General features: G+C 39.6%; 1 protein-coding gene across 3 annotated transcripts in view; it reads right to left on the bottom strand.

The window, feature by feature from the left end:
* The window catches only part of RNF130 (ring finger protein 130), an 87,936-nt gene that overhangs the window by 24,820 nt on the left and 35,338 nt on the right, over positions 1-27,778 (bottom strand). For all 3 annotated transcript variants that reach the window (XM_045527717.1, XM_045527718.1, XM_045527719.1), the window contains exon 3: positions 12,597-12,847. In XM_045527717.1, coding sequence (XP_045383673.1) covers positions 12,597-12,847 — 251 coding nt within the window. The remainder of the gene's footprint in view (positions 1-12,596; positions 12,848-27,778) is intronic.

Genomic DNA, 27,778 nt, shown 5'->3' with positions numbered 1-27,778 from the left:
ATTATTTTGTGTGTGGTTTCTTGTACTCAGCATAATTATCTTGAGATTAATCTATGTTGTTGCACGTATCTCAATAGTTCACCCCTTTCTAATGTTAAATAGTATCCCATGGTATGAAAGTACCACAATTTCTTCATCGGTTCAACTGTTAATGAGACATCTGCACTATTTTCCAGTTTGGGGCTGTAATGCATAAAGCTGACAACATTCTTTACTTGTATAAGCACTACAATTCTTTGTATGGACATATGCTTTCTTTTTGCCTGGGGTAAATACTTATGAGAGGGCTTGTATGATAGGTGTCTGACTTTTATTTAAGAGACTGGCAAAGTATTTTCCAAAAGAGTGTACTATTTTATATTTCTAGCAGCAATGCATGAAAATCACACTTCCTCCACATCCTCACCAAAATTTGGTATAGTCATTTTCATTTCATTTTGCCATTTCAATAGGTACATAGTGGCATCTCCTTACAGTTTTTTCTTTTTTTAAATTTTTTCTCTGAGACAGAGTCTTGCTCTGTCACCTGGGCTGGAGTGCAGTGGCATCATCCACAGCTCACTGCAACCTGGGCTCAAGTGATCCTCCTGCCTCAGCCTCCCAAGTAGCTGGGACTATAGGTGTGTGCCACCATGCCTCGCTAATTAGAAAAAATGTTTTTCTGTAGAGACTGAGTCTCACTATGTTGTTCAGGCTGGTCTTAAACTCCTGGCCTTAAGTGATCCTTCCACTTCAACCTCCCAAGTGCTACGATTATAGGCATGAGCCACCGTGCACAGCCTACATTACTTTTGAATGTTAAATCAGCCTTGTATTCCTGGGATAAATACCACCTGGTCATGATGAATTATCCTTTATATATATTTTTGGATATGATTTGCTAAAATTTTGTTTAGAATTTTTGAAACTATGTGCAAGAGGGATTTTAGTCTGTAGCTTTCTGTTTTTCTAATGTTTCTGTCTGGTTTTGGTATTGGGAATGATGCTGGCTTCATAGAATGAAATGGGAGGTGTTCTACCCTTTTCAGTTTTCTGTGTAGGTTGAGCATTTAAAATCCAAAATGTTCTGAAGTCTGAAACTTTCTGAGTGTCAACATGATACTCAAAGGAAATGCTCTTTGGAACATTTTGGATTTTGGACTTTCAGATTTGCAATGCTCTGCCATTACACTTAATGCAAATATCCTAAAATCTGAAAAAATCTGAAATATGAAACACTTCTGATACAAAACATTTCACATCAGGGATACTTAACCTATAGTTTATTTAGATTTGTTATTACAGTTGACCCTTGAACACAGGGGTTAAGGAGATCGACTTCCAGCACAGTAAAACATCCATGTGCAACTTTTGACTCCCCCAAAACTTAACTACTAATAGCCCGTTGGCTGGAAGCCTTACAGATAACATAAACAGTCAATTAACACAATTTTATATGTATTATATATATAGTGTACCCTTACAATAAAGTAAGCTAGAGAAAAGAAAATGCTAGTAAGAAAATCATAAGAAAGAGACAATATATTTACTATTCACTGAGCAGAAGTGGATCCTCACAGAAAGGTCTTCATCCTCCCTGTCTTCACGCTGAGCAGGCTTAGCAGGAGGAAGGGTGGGTTTGATGGACGGGGAGGGAGGAGGGAGAGGAACACTCAGTGTAACTTTATGGAAATACATGGTAATTTGGGGCTGATGTTTTTGCTTTTTCATTTCTCTAAAAATGTTTCTATAAGGTACCAATCCTAACGTTTGCTTTAGTTTTGTTGACCATAACATAGAAGGGTCCATACTATAAAAGTCAAAAATGGTCCTGAATAATTGGAACCCTTGTGCCACACTATCTAAAGTCAATTTGTTTTCTTGTACTAATTTTTCTATGTCTTCTTCATCATCGACAGAAGCACTCGTCTCCATAAAGCTGTCTTCTATTAATTCTTGTGGTGTGGTGTCTATTTGCTCTTGAACTTCTCCTAGATTTGTATCTTAAAATCCTTCACCCCCTAACCTTTTCTACCATATCCACAATCTCTTTCATGATTTCCTTGATTGGCTCTGTCATAAATCCTGTTAAGTCATGCACAACATCGGGACAGAGTTTTGCTTTTGGAAATTCTGCGGGGGGCTTGATGACTTTCACGGCTTTTTCAGTAACAGCAGCACATTCAATGGTGCAATTCTTTAGTGATGTTCTATCAAGATGGTCTTCCACAGCATTAACAATCCTTTCATCAGCGTACTATGTGCAACGAAGCTTGTCCCTGGTCTAGAGTCTGAATTAAAGACACTGTGCTTGGAGACAAGAAGACCAAGTAGATGCCTTCACTGCTGAACTCATGGTGTTCTGGGTAACCAGAGGCATTATCCAATATCAACATAACTTTAAAAGGCGGTGCTCTACTGGGCAGGTACCTACTAACTTCAGGGACAAGGCACTGAAGCAACCAATTTAGAGAAAGCGTTCTTGCCTTCCTGGCTTTCTTACTGTACAACAGAAACTGGGAGACGGTATTGATCTTTTCCCTTCAGGGCTTGGGGGTTAGCAGCTTTATAGATGAAGGGGGTCATAATACACTCAACTGTATTTTCATAAAACAGCAGAAGTACACTATCCCTTTCTGCCTCAAATCCTGGCTCTCTTCTCTTCCTTCCTAATAAATATCCTTTGTGACATTATTTTCCAAATAGGGCGCTACTGTAGACATTAAAAACCTCTTGAGGTAAATATTTGTTCTCCCCAACAATTGTCTTAATGGTACATGGAAACTTGTCTCCTGCCTCTTGAGCAACAGAAGCTGCTTTTGCTGTTACCCTGACATTTTTTGAGCCAAACCCCTTTGTAAAATTTTCAAACCAACCTTTGCTGGAATTAAATTCTGCAGCTTTAGATCTTTTCACTTTTCTCTTAAGTTGTCATATAATGACTTCATTTTCTCTCTCATGGAGTCTATGAGACTTTCTTACAGTAATCTTGTACCCACATAAAAGGTACAAAACGTATTTCACAAAAAGTGCAAGGTTTTTGCACCTGCTGGCATAGCTGCAATGATACCTGCACAGTTCCTTTTTTTTTTTCCTTTTTACAGTGGTCCTTACACTGTGTTCGTTTTCATTCATCATGAAATGGCAGACACCTGTAGCGGCAGACCTCAAGCTACAGTATGTATAGAGTAGTGCAACTTTTTCTCATAACGTCATGACTTTGCTTCCTGGGAACACTTCAAGCATCACAAGAGACACTTCACATGGGTCCCATGGTGTTATTCAAGATTGCACTAAACACAATGAAAAATATGCAAAAACCACAAGAGATTGCTTCTACTATGAAAATTTACCTATGAGGAGAGAGAATTACTATTAGACGGCGTTTTAAATGCACACTCATGACAGTGCTTGTTGCAATAGCAACAGTAGGTGGCTACAAAATTATTACATTAATAAATACTAAAGTTAATTTTAAGCACTTATGATTTAACGCTGCATCTTTATATTTCTTTACATTCTATGTACTGTGAGTGGCACCATGTAATCTGTGTTGGTGTGTGTAAGTTTTGAAAATTTTAACTCATTATAACAGACTACTGAGTATTTTATGGTATTAAATGATAAAATAGAATGGGATCTACATATATTTTATCCATGACATACCTAACTTTTCTGATATTTCCAGGCTACACAGGTCATTTGATTTTTCAAATTGTCACAAATCCCCCAAAAATGTTCCAATATATTTACTGGAAAAAAATTTACTTATAAGTGTATGTGGATCTAAGTAGGTCAAACCCATGTTGTTCAACAGTCAACTGCATGTCTTCCTGAAATATTTGGTAGACTTCACAAAAAAATCACTTGCACTCTGAGTTTTCTTATTTGGAACTTTTGAAATTACAAACTCAATTTTCTTTATAAACATATGGCTATTTCTCCTAGCACATTGGGACCCTGAAGCAGGAGGATTGCTTGAGGCCAGAGGTTCAAGACCAGCCTGCGCAAGAGTGAGACTCTGCCTGCCCCCAAAATAGAAAAATTAGCTGGGTGTGGTGGCCCTTGCCTGTAGTCCCAGCTACTCAGGAGGCTGAGGAAGGAGGATCGCTTGAGCCCAGGAGTTTGAGGCTGCAATGAGCTATGATGACGTCACTGCACTCTAGCCTGGGCAACAGAGTGAGACCCTGTTTCAAAAAAAACGAAAGACTAAGCAGGTAAAACTGACAGACCCTAGTACATGACTGCTGTGGAGGCACAAGGCAGAAGAGTCCAGACTTGAGCTGGGTGACCAGCTGTGTGGGAGGGCCACCACGTCAGATCACGGAAGATTAGCATGCAGAGTGCAGGTGCTGGTGGCAGGCACAGGTCAGCCTTCATCAAGCTCTGTCTAATTGGAGATCTCTCACAAATATTTGGATACATTGTCCTTTCCACCTCTAAATTTTCAAAATCTCTTGTAGTAAAAGTAAAAAAAAATCTTTTCTTTGCATTTGATATTAATGTCAAATGCCTTCTCTGTAATATTTTCCTTTGGACTTGGCTTCAGTATTTCCACGTTCTTCTATCCCTTGAGTTTTTAATCCTTCCTTCAACATTCCTATCACTTTGTGACAGGTGAAGCTGAGGCACAGGTGTGTGTGCATGTGGGTGTGTATAATTTGGTCTCTTACTTGAATTTGTTTAAAAGCCACTATTTTTTTCTCTTGGTTCTAATACTATTTGCATCCTACTGACTCTCAAATACTTAACATGAAGAACAAATTCCTTTCATGAACATCACTTACCTTCGCCTAAACACCATGCCATTAAAGTGACTGTGTTTTTGAGGTGTGGTCCATGGGGCAAAGGCATTAAATCTACCTTGGGTGCTTATTAGTAAACAGTAATATAAAATGATAATGATATTTATAGTAACTAAGATTATTCAGTACATACCATGTGCTAGGTACTGTTCTAAGCCCTTCTATGTGTACTGACTCACATAACCTTCACAATCATTTTATGAAAAAGGAAATACATTATCCATATTTTACAGAAGAGACTGAAGCACAGAAAGATTAAGTAATTTGTCCACATCGAAGGCTGGCAAGTAGGTTCCATCCAGACCTGCTGAACTAGGGGGTAGGGGTCCTTGGGGATTTGTAAATTTAACAAGTGGCCTCCCCCTAAAAAAGGAAAAAGAGCACTCACATGGTTTCTGCATATGAAAGTCTGAGGCTCACTACACTAAGTACAAACTGCCAACCGCACTGTCCAGAGCCTGTTCCCGTGACGCTCACCTGCCCCGTGTAACTTTCCCCTGTGCCCTGTTCCCTAGAGTCCTCACGTTTCTACCCCATCACACACAGAATGTTAGAAATGACAAAACCATAAGGATACATTATTTCATAAAGGAGAAAAACCAAGCCCCAGAGAAAGCTGAGGGGTCTGTCTGAAGTTAGTAAAAGTGCTGGGACCAGAACCCTAGGTCTCCTTTCTAGTCCAGTTCTTCTCCCACCATAAAATGCTTAAAAGGCTTCGTACATCATAAACTAGGAAAGGATTTGATAATCAGGGGCCAGATTGTCTTACCTGAGTTGGTCAAAGTTGATAACAGTATCAATTTGAACACTTCTATATTTGAATGCAAAGTGTCAAAATATTTGAATTGGTAGAAAATAACTTAAAACAACTCATATTGCTTAATCTAATAGGAAAAAGTTGTTCAAAGCCAGATAGTTCACAGCATTTTGAGGACAGGTCACTTTGATGAATCTTATCTCAGGTTTCCTCCATCAGTAATCAGAACTCTCTGGTAGAAACTTATCAGCATACAGTAGGGTTTTCTTATTTTAAACACTTGTGAAATCCAGGTGCTGTGAATATAATTTTTCCATGATTTAAAGTGTATTGTAGTCTGCATCCTCGTTCATTCACTCTCTCATAACTACCACCATTTTTTTCCATTTTTTCCCCAAAAGAAGTGTCTGTAGCTCCCCCCACTCATTTTTTTTTGAGACAGAGTGTCACTCTGTTGCCCGGGCTAGAGTGCCGTGGCGTCAGCCTAGCTCACAGCAACCTCAACCTCCTGGGCTCAAGCAATCCTCCTGCCTCAGCCTCCCGAGTAGCTGGGACTACAGGCATGTGCCACAACACCTGGCTGATTTTTTCTATTTTTTTAGTAGAGATGGGGGTCTCGCTCTTGCTCAGGCTGGTCTAGAACTCCTGAGCTCAAGGAATCCTCCTGCCTCGGCCTCCCAGAGTGCTGGGATGACAGGCGTGAGCCACCCACCCGGCCCTTTAGCTCTTTTTCAAGGAACCATCTGCCGGTGCCCCTGACTGCCCCCTCGAGCTCTCTGCATAACCTTACTTATTAATATTATCTTCCTTTGCTCTTCAACATTTCCCTCTCCCTAAGCCTTTCCCATCAGAAAAAAAAAATCTTAGACCATCCCACTACTTAAACACCTAGACGACTCCCTGCCGCTTAAAGAACAAAGTCTAAACTCCTCAGCGCGTGATTCCAGCCTTTCATTCTCTAGTGACAACTACTCATCTGGTATCAGTTCCCCACCCCCCCTGAGGTTCCAGGCACTCAACTTTCTCTCCTTTCATCTCTGTGGAAAATGACCTCTTTGCCTGATTTTCCTCCCAGTCTCTGTTTGATGAAGTCTTATTCATCCTTTAAAATTCAGCTCAAATGTTACTACCTCTCTGTGATGTGTCCTTGACTCAACAAGAGTAATATCATTCTGCTCAAAAAGAGTAACACACACCACACAATATGCTGATTACATCTGTCTGCCTTCCCCAAAGAACGTAAGCTCATTCTTAAATTTACTTAAACATCTACTGAGTCAGTATGATGTGCCAGGCCCCATGCTAAACCCCAGGGTATAGAAATGAGCATCTTCAACTACTATCATCTTAAGAGCATATTTTGTGCTAAAAAAAAATCAAATTTTAAGCTCTTGATATATAACATTTAGAATATATATAGTCTCTGTACATTGTCAGTTTTATTTATATAAATTGATCATAATAATGGGACATAAAAAGGAAGATATCAGAGTATTTGCAGTATCTTTAAAAACTGGCAAAATAACTTCTTAACTCAAACATCTATTTTGCTTTTCCAGTTCCCTGGAACTGTTAATGCCTAATAAATATAATAAAGAAAATTCATTCTACTATCCAACAATGACAAAAGAAGTGTGCTTCTTTTGACCATATAATCCTTTCCTAGAGGAAAAAAAATCTCAACAATACATACACATACAATACTTCCTTCCTCTCAATTTGGAAGGAAAGAACTTTTGAATCCACCATTTTCCAAAGACTAACTGTATATATATGCAAATTATCAGCCTTCCTCCCACATGAACATTGAATGTACTTCCCACACCCTGACATGCAAGCGCCTTCTCCAGTTGGCCACTTAACTTACCTTCCAAGATGAACACGGACAATAAAAGCATAGTTCATTTCAGCAACTTTGAGATATTTATAAACTCTACGAATATTCTATACACGTTATGGCAAGAAGATGTTTTTTTTTTTTTTTTAGGCAGAGTGTCACTCTGTTGCTCTGTTGCCCAGGCTAGAGCGCCGTGATGTCAGCCTTGCTCACAGCAACCTGGGCTCAAGCGATCCTCCTGCCTCAGCCTCCAGAGCAGCTGGGACTACAGGGATGTGCCACCATGCCCAGCTAATTTTTTCATTTTTAGTAGAGACGGGGGTCTCACTCTTGTCCAGGCTGGTTTCGAACTCCTGACATCAAGCGTCTTCCCACCTTGGCGTCCCAGAGTGCTAGGATTATAGGTGTGAGCCACCGCACCCGCCAAGAAGCTTTTATCTTATTTTAAAGTAAACATATTACCTTATTTTAAGGTAAATGTATACCTTCAAAATTGTATGCATTTTCATAAAACATTCTAAACTCAGAAGTGTACTAGGTTGTAGAATTTTTTATAACTGCCCTATTCCTCAATAGTGAAATTAAAATTTTATTGTTCTGTTTTAGGAATCAAATTTGACTACTTTGGAATTCAACGTGCAGTATTAACCATGTAACTGTTAAAAATTTTATATTTCTCACAAAACTGTTAGGCACCCTTTCAAAACAAATGTACCAAGCATCTACTCTTTTATGTGAAATAACTGTCATTGACTTAATTAGAAGGTGGCATTTAAGTTATACTATCCGCCATCATCTGAGCTATTTGTGCATAAAGACAGTATTTATGTGCACTCTGACAGATTTTCAGGAAGAACAAACCACAGACACTTAGCAGTAAACTAAAAAGCCAAAGTATTAGATTTTCATATCACATGTAAAATGGTCTCAATTGTGAGATTTATACTATACGTACAAATTTATTTACAATGCATGGCTCTCCTTGGTAGCATATTCTGTAGAAAGAACTGTTCCCTGATAACAGTTTGTGGGAGAAAATCAGTCTCTCCCTAACTCACTGTTTTTTCTTTGCTAATAGTTCTGGTTTCTCTTTTAAAATGGCCAAAGGTTTCAACCAGTTGAGTTGCTGCCACTTTCTTATTAAACTTTAATAAGCTAAGCTTTTTAAGCCACATAAAAATTTCATCAAGCATTTCTCAACATAAGGGAAAACGGAAGGAGGAAAAAAGGTCAAAACATCACTTTCCACTAAAGCAGCGTCTGGAGAGGGATGCTCTGGAAGGAGCCTGGGTGCAGTCAGCCACAAAGCAAATGCTAGGAAGCAAGCCCCTGCTTGCAGCCTGCAGCAGGTGGTGATTACGTTTCCTCCTTCATCACACACAGGTCCCACACTGGGTGCTAATTAAAGCACTATCTTCCAATAGCAGGCTCCTGGGACAACTATCTGAGCTTCGTTTCCCCCATCCTATGGCTGTGCTACATTCAATGCATTTCCACAGGGCTGTCCTGTCAAAAACACCCTTTCAGAGCAGCTCCTTACCATTTTACTTTCAGTGTTTCATATGGCAACATATGCAAAAAACAAATCTGTAGTTAAAAAAAGGTAAATAGCATGTTGTAGGCATGGGAAAACGAGGTGGGCTGTCTAGGCACCTGGAGACTTGAGGCACACAGGGTGGTGAGTTCCCGGGGCTTCCTTATTGCCTCCCACACACATCACAGACTCCGTGCTGCAGAAGCTTCCAACCCAGAAGTGACAACAGGGACAAAAAGAGTGGCCTAATGTCAGAAAACCTTTTGGGCAATACGCATTCTACTCCAGCCAAATCGTACTTTCACCAGGGCCCAGGAGGAAGATGCCTTCCCAGACAAGCTCCTCAGTAGAGCAAGCGGAGCACACAAATCCCATACCCAGAGAACACTCCGTCCAAGAGCAGAACATGCATTTTTTTCAAGCCCCCACGAAACATTCACCAAAACAGACCATGTCTTACATCATAAAACAAACCTCAAGAAACAGAAAGGAACTGAAGTCACACAGAGTACTTCCCTGATCACACGGAATCCAACCAGAAATCCTTAACGTTTAAGATCATAGCAAAATCTCTAAACAACTGGAAATTAAAAAATATACTTCTAAATAATACCTGGGTCAAAGAGGAAGTCTCGAAATAAAAAACATGTAGAACTCAATGAAAACGAAAAGGTATCGAAAGAAGTGCTGAGAGAGATTCACAGCTCAAAATTCTCACATTAGAAAAGAGAGAAGGTTTCAAATGAAAGGATCACAGATGAATGCAAAGCATCAAACTATAAAACTTTTAGGAAAAAATAGGAAATCTCTGGGATATCTAGGGCTAAGCAGAGTTTTTAGATTTAACACCAAAAGCTATGATTCATTAAAGGGAAAACTCCTAAATTAAACTTCATCAAAACCCAAAATTTTTGCTCTTCAAAAGACTTCATTAAGAGGTTGAAAAGACAAAGACTGGGAGAAAGTATTTGCAAACCACATATCTGACAAAGGACTTGTATTTAGAACATATAAGAACTCTCAAAACTCAATAGTAAAAGACAAACAAGCTAGGTAGAAAATGGGCAGAAGATATGAATGGACATTTCAATAAAGAGGATACACAGAAGACAAATAAGCACATGAAAAGATGTTCAACACCAATAGCCATTAGAGAAATGCAAATGAAAGCCACAAGAGCTGTTATGACATACCTAGGAAAATGGCTAAATAAATAATACCACCACCAAATGCTGTTGAGGATGTGGAAGAAACGGATCAGTCCATATGTCTCTAGTGGGAATGTATAATGGTACAGCCACTTTGAAAAAGAATATAGCAATTTCTTCTAAAACTAAATATGTGCTTACCATGATAATCCAAAAATTGCACTCCTGAAATTTACATTGCACTCAGAAATTGACACATTTATCCTAGGCAAATGAAAACTCATGTTCACATGAAAACCTGTAAATGAATGTTCATAGCTGCTTTATTTTTAGGAGTCAAAATCTGAAAACAACCCTGATATCCTTCAATGAGTGAGTGGTTTAACAAACTGCAGTATATCCAAACCATGGAATACCACTCAGCAATAAAAAGGAGTAAACTATTCACACACACAACAACTTGGATGGACCTCAAGGAAATTATGCTGACTGAAGAAATTCAAACTCTAGAGGTTAAATACTCTGTGATGCCATCTACAGAGCATTCTTGAAATGACAAGACTGTAGAGGGGGGACAGATGAGCGGTAGCCAGAGGGCAGGGAAGGGAGTAGGAGGTGGCTGTGGCTACAAAAGAGCAACACAAGGGGTCCCTGTGATGAAAGTGTTCTGTGTCTGACTGTGATGGTCACACAAATCCACATGTGATCAAACTGCACAGAACACACACACACAACTACATACACAAATGAGTACAGGTTAAACTGGAGAAATCTGAAGATTTCAGAGGATTCACTAACATCAGCGGGTTGTGTAGATGCCAATTTCTGGGTTGTGATGTTTACCACAGTTTTGCAAGACAATCCCATTGAGGGAAGAGTATAAGGGACCTCTCCATGTTATTTTTTATAAATGAAGTCAATTACAATTATCTCAAAATAAAAGTTTAAAAAAATGTAAAGGACTGGTGTTCCTAACAAAAATGCATATAACCTGAAGCTCATCACAAAGGACCACAAGGCATCAGACAAACCCAAATACAAAATAACTGACCTGTACTTTTCAAAAATGTCAATGTCATAAAACCAAGTGAGAGATAAATGACAACTGAATGCACCATACAACCTGATCCAATCAATCTGGGGTTTTCTTTGCTCTAAAGGACATTATTGAGCCAGTTTTACAAAACTTGAAAAAGATCTGTAGGTCAGATAATATAAGTGTTAATTTCCTGATTTTGATAATCATACTGTGGTTACGTAAGTGAATGTTCTTATATCTACAAAATACACAATGAAGTATTTAAGAATAAAGGGGCATCATGTTTCAAACTTACTCTCAAATAGATTAAAATAAAATATATATGCACACACACATAGAAAAGGAAATACAGTAAAACATTAACAGCTGGAACATCTGAGTGAAGGGAATATTTTGTACTATTCTTGCAGCTTTTGGTAAGTCTGAAAGCATCAATAATAAAAATTATCAAAATAAAAAATTTTAAAGGTATGTAGGATACTGCAGAGCTTGGCATGTAAATATTCAATAAATTTTAGTTTTCAGATATTTTATACCTATTTTCAGATGAAGAAAGAAGTTGAGAAGCTAAATAAACTGTCCAAGAAGACAACTGGTGGTAGGATAAGGGACCTGAACTCAGTCTGTGCTTCTTTCACTAGAATGCAGAAGGACAAAAACTCCAACTCCCCCAACAGGGATCTGGATGTACTCTGCTAGGAGAAGGTGGCATTATATAAAAATTGGCTTCAAACCACTCTCTAAACAATTCACTTCTTAGTTTTCTATAGGAAAAGTCTAGGCCGAGGACCCAATGCCTTGACCCTGGCCCCTAGGATGGATATTTGTCCACAGCACATCAAACAAACAAAGTAACAAACTGAGAGAACCATGTCCAGGCCCCCGCCTCAGGGCAGCATACTGCCTCTACTGTGTCTGCATCCATTCAACCAGCAACACTGAGCACTTTGGACGTGCCGGAATTTCTAGGATGGCTATCTAAAGAGATCCCCTATCAGCCCCCTCCACCCCACCCTTACTCCCATGTCTGAGCTTAGATATGACAGAGATTTTTAATTGGTTTTTTCCTGAATAGAAAATACATAGTTCAAAACTCCCATGGGAAAACAATTCACATGGAAAAAGGTGTAAAGTGAAGTCTCCCTATCCCTCCCTTCCAACTCCCCTCTCCAAAGACATCCAAAGTCACCAGTTTAAAAATGCATCTTTATGATATCTGTCCAAATTAACAGTATTATCTAGATCATATTATGATATTAAGCTATCTACCTAACTAGAATATTCTAAGTGATCACTATAAATTTAATAATTTCCCCTTTTAGGTATTTAAAATATCCTTAAAATACCTGTGTAGGTTATTTTTTCCACATATTAAAATGACTGATGGTTACAACTTTTTAAATGAAAACAATGTTTGTAACATGTCTGACTATGGCAGATGTCTATGAATCATGTTCAGTAAGAGCCAGTCACTGTACAGCATTACTGGTAGCTCACCTGGTTCCTGTCGCGTGCATTTGTGTATCTGATCTTCTGAATGAAGTAGAATATGAGCCATGCTGAAGAAATAATCATCAAAACAATAAAGGATATTGACACGAAGACTAGAGAGCCACGGCTGAAGTTCTTTGGTGGCATTCGAGTTCCAACTGCTATTGTCATTTGTACAGAGATGTTTTTCTCCAGATAACTCAAAATATCCTTACCCCTCAATTCTGTTATCATGACAGCAATAATATCTCCAGTGCCTGTAATGTAAAATAAATATATAAACTCAAGTGACATTTAAAATTTATAGAAACATCAAATATATAAATATACTTAGAAAAACTACTGCAATGTTTGCTAGTGGGAGGGTTTGCAGATTCAGCTGAAATGAAGCTGTGGCTGGGTGTGCTGGCACCATGTGGGAACATGTAGTGTGTTGCTGAGTAGTTAAGCCTTCAACAGACGTGAAGTGTAAAACGAATGCAGAGTTAAGAACCATATTAACTTGTCTTTTTAAATGATTATTAAACCAGCCGACTGTGACAACAGACTGCAACGTTACACAGCAATAGAAATCTGGTAAAATCATGTAGGTATACATTGTAAAACTTCTTTTATTTTAAAATGATCTTTAGAAAGTCCTAATTCCTTAAGAAAAGGACAAAAGTGCTGTTGTTTACAGTACAAATTGGTACTTCTTGCACTAATCATTCTAAGAAACATTCACGGAGCATCTGCTGTGTGTAGAACTAGTACAAGGAATAGAGAAAAGTGCAGGATGTGGAGTTTTATATCATCGAGACTTAGGATATACACCTGGTAACAGACCTGCAAAAACACAGTCCCAAATGGTGGTACCTTTTATGAGTAACATTTGAAACTAACTGTGATCTTATGTCTAGCTCTGAAAATCAAACTCTTCCTGAGACAGGTCCAAGCTTCAACATTCTGGACTAGTTTGGCATCAAAACTCCTCCAGCTTGCATGCTGTCAAGAGGTCTGCCTACAGCCACAGCTATGTACGTTAGTCACAAGGAGGGTCTTCAGTTGCCCTTCTAGTCACCTAGGTTTTTCTGTCACATAATTTCCTGAAGCAGTGATACAGTAAAAGCAAGTCACTCCCTCTCCTATGGATAGCAAGAAATTGCTTTGCTACCCTTCTCCTCCACAAAAGGAATAGCTTTTCCACTTTCTTCTCAGGAAACAGAGAAGCCTTTCTAGCAATCTAGCTATCAGCAGTCCTCCTTTCATAAACTGAAGCTGCAAGTGGCAACATGCAACTTTTACAATTTGGCTTATTCAAAGAGCTCCTAAGAAAGACTGGGGGTCAGGAGAAGAGCAATAAAAATTTTCTTCTGGAAAACAAAAAATTATAACTACTTATTCAAATCTGAATAAGGTTTATACATGCAACTGTAAACCACCAAAATAAAACAAGGAAAACCCCCCAAAACTTGTCCTTTGAAATGCTTCTTCAATGAATAAGATATTAAATATTTGATTTTATATGTTCATTTATCATATTTAGCTAAAAGGATCATGTTTGTTACATGTAGTCACAGAAGACTACATGCACCTGAAAAGAAATTCAATAATAAAAGGAGTTTTATGGAAAATGTAAGCCAATGAAATATATACCTTTTTATTACCTTATGCAAAATTGTTCCAGCCACTTTATCAGAACAGCAATTTTACAGAATACTGATTTAAAATCCACAAGCAAAAAGACAACTGCAAAATTAAAGCAAGCAATAATGTTATCATCTAGTTATCTTTCTGAAATAAGAGTTCTGATCAGTAAGTTAGAGAAAATCCTAAAATAATGCTAAAGCATTTTAAATTTCCACTTAGAAACCTTAGGTTTGTGCTTCTAAAATGTTGTTCAACAGGCAATGTGGTATAAGATACCAGGTATGGCTATAAAGTAACTGAGACGGATCCCACAAACAACACATGACAATCAGTCTCATTGCTTTATAATCACACCAGGTACAGACGGTTTTAGAATCAGTTCTGAGGTTCCCTCTTGAAGACTCAAGCTGGAAAAGGAGTGGGGAAAGCTGCACAGGTAGCCAAGGACAACAATCCACCAGAAAACATTGAATGAGTGCACCCACTAATTTTACCTGGAAAGCTGTTTGGGAAAAGAAATGTTTAATTATTTCAACCACCCATTCCATGGTATTTATTGAGCACGTACTATGATCAAGGCTCCTTTCACCTCTTAAAGAGAATAGAAAATTACCTCCTTTTAACATGAAAAGGGCATATGCCCTCAGGAGTACAAGGAGCATCTTAAAAGGACTAGAGAGAGAAGCCAAATAGTGGCTTCATCACACTAGCACAGAGGACACTCGGACACTTTAGCACAGAGGACAGCAAACGACAGTAAGACTCCATCAATCAAGAGGAAAACAGTGACAGCAGACCACCAGAACGCTAGCAAAGGCACTAGGTTCTTAATGAACCCTCCTGGGTCTCAAATCCCTTATATGATCTGATGGAAGTTATATAGGGGCCCCTCCTAGAAGAAAAGCCCCACCCCACCACCCTGCCCCTAAAGCCTATCTGGGTTCAAAGACCCTGATTTAAGGATGCCTCAGACACTTGATTTAAGGATTTGGGAAGCTTTGGCACAGCTTTAAGAGGGACATTAATGCCAGAGGAAATGTAAACTTCAGAATAAAATTATGGTTAATCAAGCAGTGATTGATCAGAGTTAAGGATTAATTAGACTATAACGGTGTAAACACTCAAGCAGAAATGAGAAATATTTGGGGACATCCATCACCACTCCCATATCCCAGCCTTAGACAAATACTGCTAATAAATCAAGGCTATGGCCACAGAATCCTATGCATTTTGACATGTCTGATAGCCAGTATTTATTAGAAATGACAGTGAAATAAAAACCTATTTGTGATCCCTGCTTTCAACTATTTTCTTGAGAAACTTTCTTCATTGTTATTCTTTAATAGGGATCTATGTTACCACTGCTTGAGTTTGGCTGCTGTAACAAATAATACTATTCTTGCCCCTTTCATTTTGAGAATTTTCAAACAGCACAGAACAATTCAATAATTATGTGAACACTCATGAGTTTTTATTAAGATATGTCAACTGGTAACATTTTGCCCTTTCTATATGCATTTATTTTTGCTGAACCAATTAAGAGCAAACTACAAACATGACAATTCACCCTTAAATACTTGAGCAGTATCTCCTAAGAATAAGGTTATTCTACATGCCCACAATTCAGTTATTCATACTCGGGAAACTTAACTCTTTGTTCTTTAATATACACAATCCATATTCAAGTATCTCTGCCGGGTCCTAGTAACAAGTTTAACAACTGTTTTGTTTAGCTTTGTATCCAGGGTTCGATCAGGGGCTGTGGGCATTGTGCTGAGCTGTCACATCTCGTTAGTTTCCTTTGGTCTAAGACAGTTCCTCAGATACTTGGTCCACTAACCTTTTTAAAGAGTCCAAGCCAGATGTTTTGAAAATGTCCCCTGATCTGGATTTGTCTGACTGTTTCTGATGATTAGACCTCCAAAGAAAACACTTGTGGTAGGAATGGTACAAGGGATGCTTCGTCCTTCCTCCTCAGTGCATCACACATCGGGAGCACGTGCCGGGTTGACCTTTATTGCTAATGGCAAATTTTATGACTTGGTTAATTTGGTATCTACCAGAATTCTCCACTGTAAATGAACGCTTTTTCTCTTTTTAATTAATAAGCCATCTGTGAGCTGATACTTTCAGATTGTGCAATTAGCCAGTTCCCCCAATAAACTTTTACTCAATGCTCTCAGCATCCACTGATACTTGCCTGAATCTGTTACTATAATGGCATTTGCAAAATTCTGATTTTCTAATGCTAGAATTTCTTCTACATCTTGTAAACTGATTCTAAAAGCAGAGGCATTAACAAAATTTCCTATTTATCTTTTTTCCCACTAAAAAAATAGAACTAACAGCTGGGCAGTTTTTATGTAAAAAAGACCCCCCCCCCAGGCAATTCTGTTTTTGAATGGGAAAAAAAGGTAAGTGGAAAAATAGGGTAATACTGTTATAATACTGGCTACAAAATCAATTTTGAGGGGCCAAGAGAAAGAACCTCAGAATCAACCTCCTTTGAGCTCTGCAATCAGGTCGAGGTTCAAATCCCAGCATGATACTTAACCTCTCTGAATCTCAGTTTCTTCTTTCAAAAAATGAGATACTACCTGCAAGTTTCACATCAGATGCTCAGTAAATGCTATAGCCAAATGAGCTAATCCTACTTGTAATGTTACTACTCACAGAAAGTGAAAGAAGGAAACTAAAAAGCCCCTACACCCCAGAATTTTGGATTCCTATTCCCTCTTTTCAATTCCTCTCCACTGCTCAGGAAGCTCTCGGGCACCTGCTGACAGACACAATCCTGCTGACTGCCAAGAGGATCAGTGCTTCCGTGAGGAAGGTGAGTCTACCTGCTGATCTGCGTCAGAAATCCATCCCCACCCCTTGTCTTCCCTCTACCCTGACTGGGAGTAAATCTCAGGCCACCCTGTGTAGCTGGGGAACTGGTAAAGGAAGATCCAGGAAGAGAACACACGAGTGAGGAGCCAGGCTGCAAGGACAGAGAAAGGGCTGTACGGTAAGTTGTACTATAAGCTTACCTGTTTTCCAAGACAACAACATCCCCATACAAAATCCCACTGAGCAGAGGTTTTATGCCTTAACAGATGAATTTGTTAAGTTAGAATCCCTGCCAAAATTTTAAGGAATTTCAAAACTTGGAAAAAGATATAATTTTAGGACATATCCTATAAAAAGAGTTCAGGGGGATGCTGCATTCCCACATTAAATGTCTGCACTGATACTTTTGTAACTTCTGGTAAATGAGTAGCAATGGCATTAGAGTTATTCCTGCAGAATTCAACAACCTATTTATATGTAAAGCAGAACACCATATACTTTAAGTGAAAGAGACTGAGATCACTTTAAAGTTCCAGAAGGACTGCTGCTGAGCAAACTGCTGAGTGTGGCGTCTGCTGCATCAAGCTACACGTGCGCCCGCCCCCCAGTCCTGTGCTCGCCTGTGGCTCAGAGTCTGCTCATCCAGGGTCTGAGGTCTTCTCCTTACTCACTTCCAATGACTCAATGTAACTCCTTCTCAAATGTTTACCTAAATACTTTCCTTTCTTCAAAACTAGTCCTCATTTTTCTCTTCATCTCTCTGAGATCCCTTAAAGAACTCAAAGGGGAAAAAAAAGATATGCCCCATTCTTTTATGAAATAAATACAGCAATAATTCTGACAGATGCAGCTGACAGGTTCCTGCTGGGACTTGTCAGTAGTTTTCCAGAAACATAGATCTGCCCAGTCACTCTCCTGTTCAAAAGCCTTTGATGTGTCCCTTCTGTCAATCAAATGAAGTTAACCTAACATTCAAGGCATCTGGGAAGCCACATGGCCTCACAGGTAATGGACAAAGGACGCTCCTTGACCCAATGAAACCACGTGCCAACAGTGACTGAAACAATGGCTCATGCAGTCTCAACAGAATGGAGGGGTGAGGCGAGGAGGAGGGAACTTGGGAGGAAGTGGAGAAGGGGTCAAGACACTGGAAGCTTCAACAAAACCAAATGGCAGGAGAGGGAAGAGGCAATGGTCAGAGCACAGGACACGGCAGCCTGCGACGTGAGATGCAGCGATTCTGGGAGACACTGCAGTCCAGGGGAGCAGCTACAGGACCAGGATCCTGGAGAAGCAGAATGGCCAAAGGACCCGAGGAAGGAATGTTCGGGCAGGGCGTTCACTTCCCACCCGGATTCTGAAGTTGAGCAGGACGAAGGGAAGACCACAACTGGTAAGTCAGCCAGGAGTCAAGGCCTCAGAGGAATAGGGAGAAGTGATGGGCAGGGCAGTAAATGGCTGTGACCAGGAGGGACACAGGGTCTGTAGCGCGAAACTGGAAGGTGAGGTCTCACGGCTGTGGAACCGCACTGGTTTGGGAGCAGCTGTGCACCAGCACCGCAGGACCCACGCGGCGCCACGGGACGTACAACACCGATCTGCAACTGTGCTGAAGCCTGAACCTGCATCTCCCTCTGTGAGGCTGACATGACACGTCAATGTGTAAGCCATCGAGTGATACCACAGTCACTGATAATTCCTGCAGACACTGGGCTACAGTTTGTCCTCAAAAAGAACAAGGGCCTACTGAGCCCTCCTTCCTTTACTCCTTGGGCAAGAAGTTCTTGTCTCACACAAGCAGAACGAAGGGCCTATGCACAGCACTCACACGCGTTTCTTCTGCCATCTCCTAGCTGTGTGCACTCCGTAAATGCTCTCTTAGGTTTCTCCACGTCGCAAAAAAAAAAAAAAAAAAAAAAGATGGCATGAGCAGACCTGAAGAGAGAGCTTTCTTCCTTCATGTAGAGAGGCAGAAAGGGGGATCAGGAAGACAAATCACCAGTCAGCAGAGTCCACAGAATCTTTCTGTTAAAAAGAGTTCCTAGGGGTCATCAACCTTCACATAATGCAAGAGCCCCTATAAATCACTGACCCTTTTTAGGTAACTGGTTCTATCCACAGGGAGTTGTAAGGATTAGAAAGGTCTTCCTCCTAACCAGAACCTAGATTTCTAAATGCCCATCCATGGTCTTTGCTTCTCTCTTCCATAGAAGTATCACTGAATAAATGAATTGTATTTCATTAACTGATGTATAAAACACCATCAACGATAAGGTGCATCATTACTTTACGTATCATGAAAGAAAAAAGTTTGTCAATAAGTTGTAAGATGCCATTGAATATCAAAAACATTCCAACTTTAAGTTGTACATCTCAGAAACAATGAAAATTCCTCTTCCACACAATAGTTCTTCAAATATTTAAAGACATCTTCCTTGTTACCCCACCTCAGTCTTTTCTGCATAATATTATAACTACTAATATTTTTAGGGCCCCAAATCATTCATTTTTTTAAAAAAAAATTCTTAATCTAAAACTTTCAGAAAAGTTGGAAGTATCATATAAAAACTTTTTTTTACTCAGAACAGTTTAAGTTGCCAGCATGATGTTTCAACACCTCAAATATTTAGTGTGAGTGTTCTTACAAACAAAAAAAATTATAAAAAGAATACAATCTCCAAGCCAGGAAATCAACACCAATACTTTCCTACCATCTCATCTCAGAGTCACGCAAGATTCCCCTGCTTCCCCAATGCCGTCCTTGAGAGCAGTCCAGACCAGGGTCTCAGGCAGCATTCAGCCACCACGTCACGTGTCACTAATCTCCATCAGTCTGGAACAGTCCCTCAGTCCTTCCTTGATGTTTGCAACCTTGACACTTTTGAAGATTACAGCCCAGTTATTAGTAAAAGGTATTTCTTTGTGGCTAGATTCAAATCATGCACCTCCAGCAGTAAAGGCACAGAAGTGAGGCTGTGCCCGTTGCAGCGTATGCCACCAGGCAGTGCACACTTTCATACATCCCATTACTGATGAAGTTCGCTGATTATCTGGTAAAAGTGATGTCTTCAGGCATCTGCACCATTAAATTACTCTCTTCCCCTTGGTGATTATTAAGTATTCTGTGGGGAGGTACTCTGAAATGAGGTAAATATTCTATTCCTTATCAAACTTTCAATTTATTCTTTTACTGTTTAGATCAGAATGGATTCACGGTTCCTCTTTTAATAAAAATGAATGCAATACTTCCAATATCAGGAGTAGCACAAGACCAACATCTCCCTCCATCTGATTATGTCCACAGGGATACAGCCCAAGATTCCAATATTTAAAAACTAAGGAAATAGGCTTTAGTTAATAATTATGCACCAATATTGGTTCACTAGTTACAACAAAATGTACCATACTAATGTAAGATGTAATAACAGGGAAACAGTGCAGGATTATGGGAATTCTTTACACTATCTCCACAATTTTTCCAAAATGTAAAACTGCTCTAAAAAATAAAGTTTATTGAAAAAAAAAGGACTCATTATATAAAAGGAAACAACTTCTCATCAGAAAAAACAGAGGCTGAAAAACAAGGAAATAATATCTTTAAAGCTCTGAAAGGAAATTCTGTGAACCCAAAATTCTATACATATGTCCTTGAAAAATGATGATAAAAAAAGACTTTCAGATAAGCGAATGTTGAGAGAATTCGTCACCAGGAGATCTGCACTGCGTAAAATGATTTTAAAAAGGAAAATGATACCAGATGGAAACTTGGAACTACAGAAAAGAGTAAGTACACCAGGAATGTTAATGTGTAGGTAAATAAAAAGGCCTACCTTCGTCAGTTTTGCCATTCCCATTTCCCTCTCCAATGAGGGGGCCCCCTTTTACGCTTCCTCTAAAAGCTCCTCCAACTTAAGATTTGGGCAGTGGGTCTCAAGAGTGTGAGCAGCGAAACCCTCCTGGGGGCAGGCATCTAGAAACCCTGGGGAAGGGCTGCACAAACATGAAGGAGCCACTGGCACTGAGTATGCAGGGGCCAGGGAGGCTGAACGCTCCGTAATGCAAAGAACAGTCTTGCATAGCAAAACAACTGTCTTGCCCAAAATACACCCACACAATCCTGAATTGAGAAGCACTATAAGGCATCCATCAAGAGGCAAGGGATCCTCACCAGACCTCTAAGGCATGCGGCAGCTGTGCCTGTGAGACTACCTTTGAGCTTAGCGTGTGGAGTCCAGGCTCAGCATCAATCACATGCACTGCTACCAGGTAGAAAAGTATCTTCCAGCCTGTAACCTATGGAACCGATGTCTAGAACAGTATTCTAAACCTACACAGATCCTTTATGCTATTTTGCCTTCTCCACTTCTGCTGCCAGTGAGAAAAGATAAAAATAGGAAAGACAAAAAAGTAAATCAAGTGATGAGTCCAAAACCTACTCAGGATGCAGAGCCTGCAATGGCTAAGTTAGGATAATACAATAGAAAAATGGTCTCAAGTATCTGGCAGACGGAAGGGCTTGCCAGTTCTACTTTAGATTTCGAAAAGAAAAAGAAAAAGAAAATTTAAGAGCGTACAGAAAAGTTTTTAAACAGAACTATTGCATTTATTTTTCTAAAGTTATTTGTATTTTTTAAAGCTACCACTTAAATGTTTCAGTTTTATATTTTCTGATAATCATGCATTTCTTTTTTAAAATGTTATGAAACATATGGAAGATACAGTAGAAACATGCGAACTCAGGCACAAATATACATGTAATTTAAATTCATACTTCCTGCCATAGCAGTACATTAAAACTGTAGGCTCCACCTTTTATGAGGTCATTAAATCCATATTCAATTAAAAGCTAAAAAACTTGAAATGGTAAAACAACAGCATGACTATTATATCATTCACTTTCTTGATGGGCTTTTAACATAAACATAATAGATTTACATAAAGTGGCCCAAATTATTGATATTTAAAGGTATTTTGCAATGTGTTTGTGATTTGTTTTCACAAAGTATGTTTTAATATTTACAGTGAATTTTCTATATTTTACAAAGTATACTTTTCTATTCATTGCTAGATAATAAATATAGAGCTAAATAAGTTTTTAAAGAGAATATGATGAAAAAATGTAAAGAATCATGCAACCAATTTTGTTCAACCAGTCCAAAAACCCCAGTAACAAGCACTTAATATTGCTGATTGATAAGATTTAAAAAGTAACATTATTATTTGGTTACATGTTTATCTGAATTCTTCATCTTCTGCTAATAATGGAAAAAATGTTCACATATTCTTATAGACATGCAGATAAAACTGTAAAGAGACTTTCCATTAGACAGTGATTTGACACGACTTAAGACTGTTAAACAGTAACAGTAAAGTCTATATAAATTTTTAAAAACCAGGACAATAGATCCTTAATTTTTAGACAAATGTGCATTATCTTGAACTATCCAAGGGCCTGTAACTTCCCCTTTATACTACCACATATCCGCTAACTACAAGACAAAGAACTCATTCTGCTAACTAGAGGTAACAAGTAAAACCACAAATCGAGCAGTCCTTCCCGTCAATGATGTCACCCAGCACTGCGCTGGGAAAGACGCCCTTCAGTCACCAGGCAAAGGGCATGCCCTAGAACAAACACGACAAGCTCTGGAAACACTATTGACAAGGCAAGGAAACAAAGTACTGATTGCTTAACAATGTGGAATTTTAAAATTAGTTCTTAAGTATCCTTAAGTGGAAATAAAACTTGGTAACAAAACTAAATATCTTAATAAAATCATTCAGGGCCACACATTTATTTTGTTCAAGGCATTTTATTGACCACTGCTGAGATTAAAGACACAAACCTTAACTTAATGAAACTTGTAGATCTTTTCTTACTGCCAGTCAAGTACACAAACAACGACAACATAAAAAGAAAAGGACAATGCTATCAGAAGGTACAGAAACAGCTCTGAGGACTGCAGGGGCCTTGGATTGTAAAGTAAGAAAGGGCCGTGATCCAGGTCTATTTTTGACTTACCAGCTCACATCAGTTCATATTAAAACGCACAGCACAGACAGCTACGCATTCAATGTTTCCGTACTAAATGAAGGCAGGACAGAATCACCATGCGAGCAGGACAGGGCTGAAACACGGATCTCTGGGTCCATCCTTTGGGATCTGAGTGCTAGGTTGGGGTGGGGGAGTATCCTGGAACCAGTATCTTTCCATGCACCCCAAGTGATTCTGATGCAAGGGTCCTCAAACCCCTCCTAGTGCCACCCTAGATGGTGAAAAGGGTCCTCTGTGGAGGGAGAATGCTAGCCAACGCATTAATATTAGCCAGCAAAGCAAGGAGTTGTCAGTGCCTAACAATCTTCTCTGGAATACAAGCAGAAACACAAGGACAGGGACCTACAGCATAGAAAAGTTAGAAGAGGATCGTAACTCTGGAGACAGCTCTGGAGTCAGAGAAGGCTCCCCACGATGTGCGCTACTGTGTGCTGTGTGGCCTGTCCTTCCCGCAAGCTCGGCTCACTGGACTGGAATGGGACCTTTCTATGACCACTGTCTCTCTGACCCTGAACATGGGCTTCATTTCTTCTTAGTGTGTCTGCCAGGAACCCCTCCTGCTCTGCTCTTCCTCACTTCGCCTGTGGGAACTGTGCTGCATGAGCTGTTTCACATGTTCCCTCCGTATCCCCACGCAATGCTTCCTGCTGGGTTTTCCAAGTCCCACCTAGATGACAGAGAAGACAGGAACATCCTTCTAGTTCCTTTAGATAGTTGTCCTTGTTCAGGGCAGCTGCTTGGTTGCCTGGTTTTGTTTTTGCTGTGGATATGAGAGTCCACACCCCTAGGACAGGGCTGGGCAGATGAGCACTCAGGCAGCATCAACCCCACTGGCCCAGAGAACCACCCCTCTCTTCTTTCAACATCCTCATGATGTTACTAAATAGCCCTTGCCTTAGGCATACTTCTGCTTTGAAGATGAAGCTTTCCTTTTTTAGAGACAGAGTCTCCCTCTGTCGCCCAGGCTGGAGTGCAGGGGCGCGATCATAGCTCACTGCAGCCTCAAACTCCTGGGCTCAAGTGATCCTCCTGCCTCAGCCTCCCAAGTAGCCACGACTATAGGCATGTGCCACACACCTGGCTGATTTTTTAAATTTTTTTGTAGAGACAGGGTCTCACTATGTTGCCCAGGCTAGTCTTGAATTCCTGGCCTCAAAGGATCCTCCTGTCTTGGCCTCCCAAAGCACCGGGATTATAGGCCTGAGCCACAGTGCCCAGCCTTGCTTTTGTTAACAATACATCCATGTTTTTCATTGAAATAATTATGTAACTTTTGGGATTACTATGTACCAATCTAGACCAGTCTGGTTTAGATTTCTAACTCTAGAATAGACAACATCTATGTCTTCACAGTTAATCTTTTAATTTTACACTTAGCATATCTCTACTAATTATAAAGCAAAGCAACCATCTTTATGTTTACATTTTTCTTGTCCACTTTTTAATAGCATTCTATCCTTATATAGTCTTTTAATTTCTACCCTGAACACTTAAAACATAAATACAACAGGCCGGGCACCGTGGCTCACGCCTGTAATCCTAGCACTCTGGGAGGCTGAGGCGGGTGGACTGTTCAAGGTCAGGAGTTCGAGACCAGCCTCAGCAAGAGTGAGACCCCGTCTCTACTAAAAAAATAGAAAGAAATTATCTGGCCAACTAAAATATATATAGAAAAAAATTAGCCGGGCATGGTGGCACATGCCTGTAGTCCCAGCTACCCAGGAGGCTGAGGCAGTAGGATCCGCTGAAGCCCAGGAGTTTGAGGTTGCTGTGAGCTAGGCTGACGCCACGGCACTCACTCTAGCCCGGGCAACAAAGCGACACTCTGTCTCAAAAAAACAAAAAAACAACAACAAAAAAAACATAAATACAACAAACACCTCATGAATACTTTCATGTCTCTCCAAGTAAGGATACTTAAGGGCATAGAATTCAAAACTATTTCAGTTTAAGAATCTTCTTTTTGTGTTGCTTCTGAACTGTGGTTTGCACTATACTTTTAAAAAACAGCTTTAATGAGGTATAATTTACATGTCACCAGACTGACCTTTTTTGAGTGTACAATTCATTAATCTGAGTAAAACTACAGGGCTGTGCAACAATCACCACATCCAGTTTGGGGCCATTTCCATCACCCAGAAAGTTCCCTCAAGTCCATTTTTTAAAACACATTTTTGTATTGTTTTTTAGATCTCACCTATGTTGCCCAGGCAGGGCTCGAACTCCCGGGCTCAAGCGATCCTTCTACATCAGCTTGAGTAGCTGGGACTACACGTGTGCGCCACCATGCCCGGCTCCCTCATGTCCATTTGCAGTTAATCTTCACATCTAGCACCACCCTACATAGCAACTAACCTGCTCTCTCTCTGTAAATGTCACTTTCCTAGACATTTCATGTAAGTGGAATCATGATAGTAGCCTTTTGTGCCTGGATTCTTTCATTTAGCACAACGCTGTTGAGGTTTATCCATTTATCAGTAGTTAATTCCACTTGGAGTTGATCCTTGAACAACACGGGTTTGAACTGTGAGGGTCCACTTACATGCAGATTTTCTTCCCCTCTGCCACCCCGAGACAGTGAGACCAACCCCTGCTCATCCTGAGCCTCCTCAACGTGAAGATGACCAGGATGGAAAACTTTATGATGATCCACTTCCACCTAATGAACTGTAAATATATTTTCTCTCCCTTTTGATTTTCTTAATAACATTTTCTTTTCTCTAGTGTACTTTAAGAATACACTACATAACACATGTAACACAAAATATGAGCTCATCACCTGTTTACGTTACTAGTGAGGCTTCTGGTCAATAGTAGGCTATTAAAGTTAAGTTTGGGGGCAGTCAAAAGTTATACACATATTTTCAACTGTGTAGGGGGGTCAGCACCCCTAACCCTTGTTGTTCAGGGTCAACTGTAATTGTTAAACTATATTACATTGTATGGACATACCACATTTTATTTATCTATTCACCAGCAGACGGGAGTTTGAGTTGTTTCCACTTTTTTGGCTACGAGAAATAATGCTGCTATGAGCATTTGTATATAAGTCTTTGTATGGACATTTCATTGTTTTCATTTCTCTAGGGCAGATTCCTGGCAGTTGGATTGCTAGGTCATACAGTAAATTTGTGTCTAACTTTTTAAGAAACTGCCAGACTTTTCCAAACTGCCCGTACCATTTCATATTCCCACTGGCAAAGCACAAGGGTTCCAGTTTATCCACATCCTCAACAAAACTTGGTACTTTTTAATTATAGTCATTGTAGTAGGTGTGGAATATTATCTCGTTTTGATCGCATTTTTCTAATAATCAAGAAAATGTCTAATCATTAAATCCTTTGCCCAGTGTAAAACTAGATTGTTTACCTTACTGATTTTGTAAGAGTTCTTTATGTATTCTAGATACAAGTCATATATCAGATGTGTGGTTTGTATTTTCAAATATTTTGTATTTTCAAAATATATTTTTTTCTCAGTTTGTGGGTTTTTTTTTTTTTTTTGAAACAGAGTCTCACTCTGTTGCCGTAGGTAAAGTACAGTGGCATCATCATAGCTAACTGCAATCTCAAGCTCCTGGGCTCAAGTAATCCTCCTGCCTTAGCCTCCCAAGTAGCTGGGACTACAGGCATGTACCGTGACATCTGGCTAATTTTTCTATCTTTAGTAAAGATGGGGCCTCATTCTTGTTCAGGTTGGTCTTGAACTCCTGTGCACAAGCAATCCTCCCACCTTGGCCTCCCAGAGTGCTAGGATTACAGGTGTGAGCCACAGTTTCCAGCCTGTTGCTTTTCATAGTTTTAATGGTGTCTTTTGAATGAAAAAGATTTTTAATTTTGATGAAGTCTAATTTATTTTTTTCTTTTATGGACAGTGCTTTTAGAGTCATAGATGATAACTTTTTGTCCAAAATCACAAAGACTTTCTTCTACAAGTTTATAAATTTAGTTCTTACAGAGTTTGTTTAACATCTATTGTAAAGTAACATATAAAGGTCTCACTTCTTTTTCTTTTTATTTCTTTGGTTGCATGTAGATAACAATTGTTTCGACACCATTTGTTGAAGGCTATCCTCTCCCCACCGAACTGTCATGGCACCACTGCTGAAAATCAATTAACCACAAAATCATTCTTTCTAGATTCTTAATTCTGATCCATTGATCTGTATGCCTATCCTTATGGCGATACCACAATACCTTGATCGCTGAAGTTTTGAAATCGAGTAGTGTAAGTCCTTCAACACTGTTCTTTTTCAAAATTATTTTGGCTATTCTAGGTACTTTGAATTTCCATATAATTTTAGGATCAGGCATCAGTTTCTACAAAGCAGACACTGTAGTTTCTACAGGTGCTGCAATGAATGCTGCAATGAACACAGGCCACTCTGAAGAGAGGGGCTGCCCTGACGACACTGCGCACTCCAATACAAGGCCATGAAATGTCTCTGCGTTTATCCAGATTTTCTTGAATTTCTCTCAGAAATGTTTGTAGTTTTCAGTGTACAAGTCTAGCACTTCTTTTGTTAATGATACTTCTTAAATTTATCAAGTTTTTTTGTGATGGAGCCTTGTTACATTGTCTAGGCTGGCCTCAAACTCCTGGGCTCAAGTGATTCTCCCACCTCAGCATCCTGAGAGGCTGGGACTACAGGCGCACACCACAGTGCCCAGCT

The sequence above is a fragment of the Lemur catta genome, chromosome 16 (assembly GCF_020740605.2).
Source record: "Lemur catta isolate mLemCat1 chromosome 16, mLemCat1.pri, whole genome shotgun sequence".
Classification (NCBI taxonomy): domain Eukaryota; kingdom Metazoa; phylum Chordata; class Mammalia; order Primates; family Lemuridae; genus Lemur; species Lemur catta.
The sequence above is the reverse complement of the archived record's forward strand: the minus strand, read 5'-3'. Positions and strand labels throughout refer to the sequence as shown.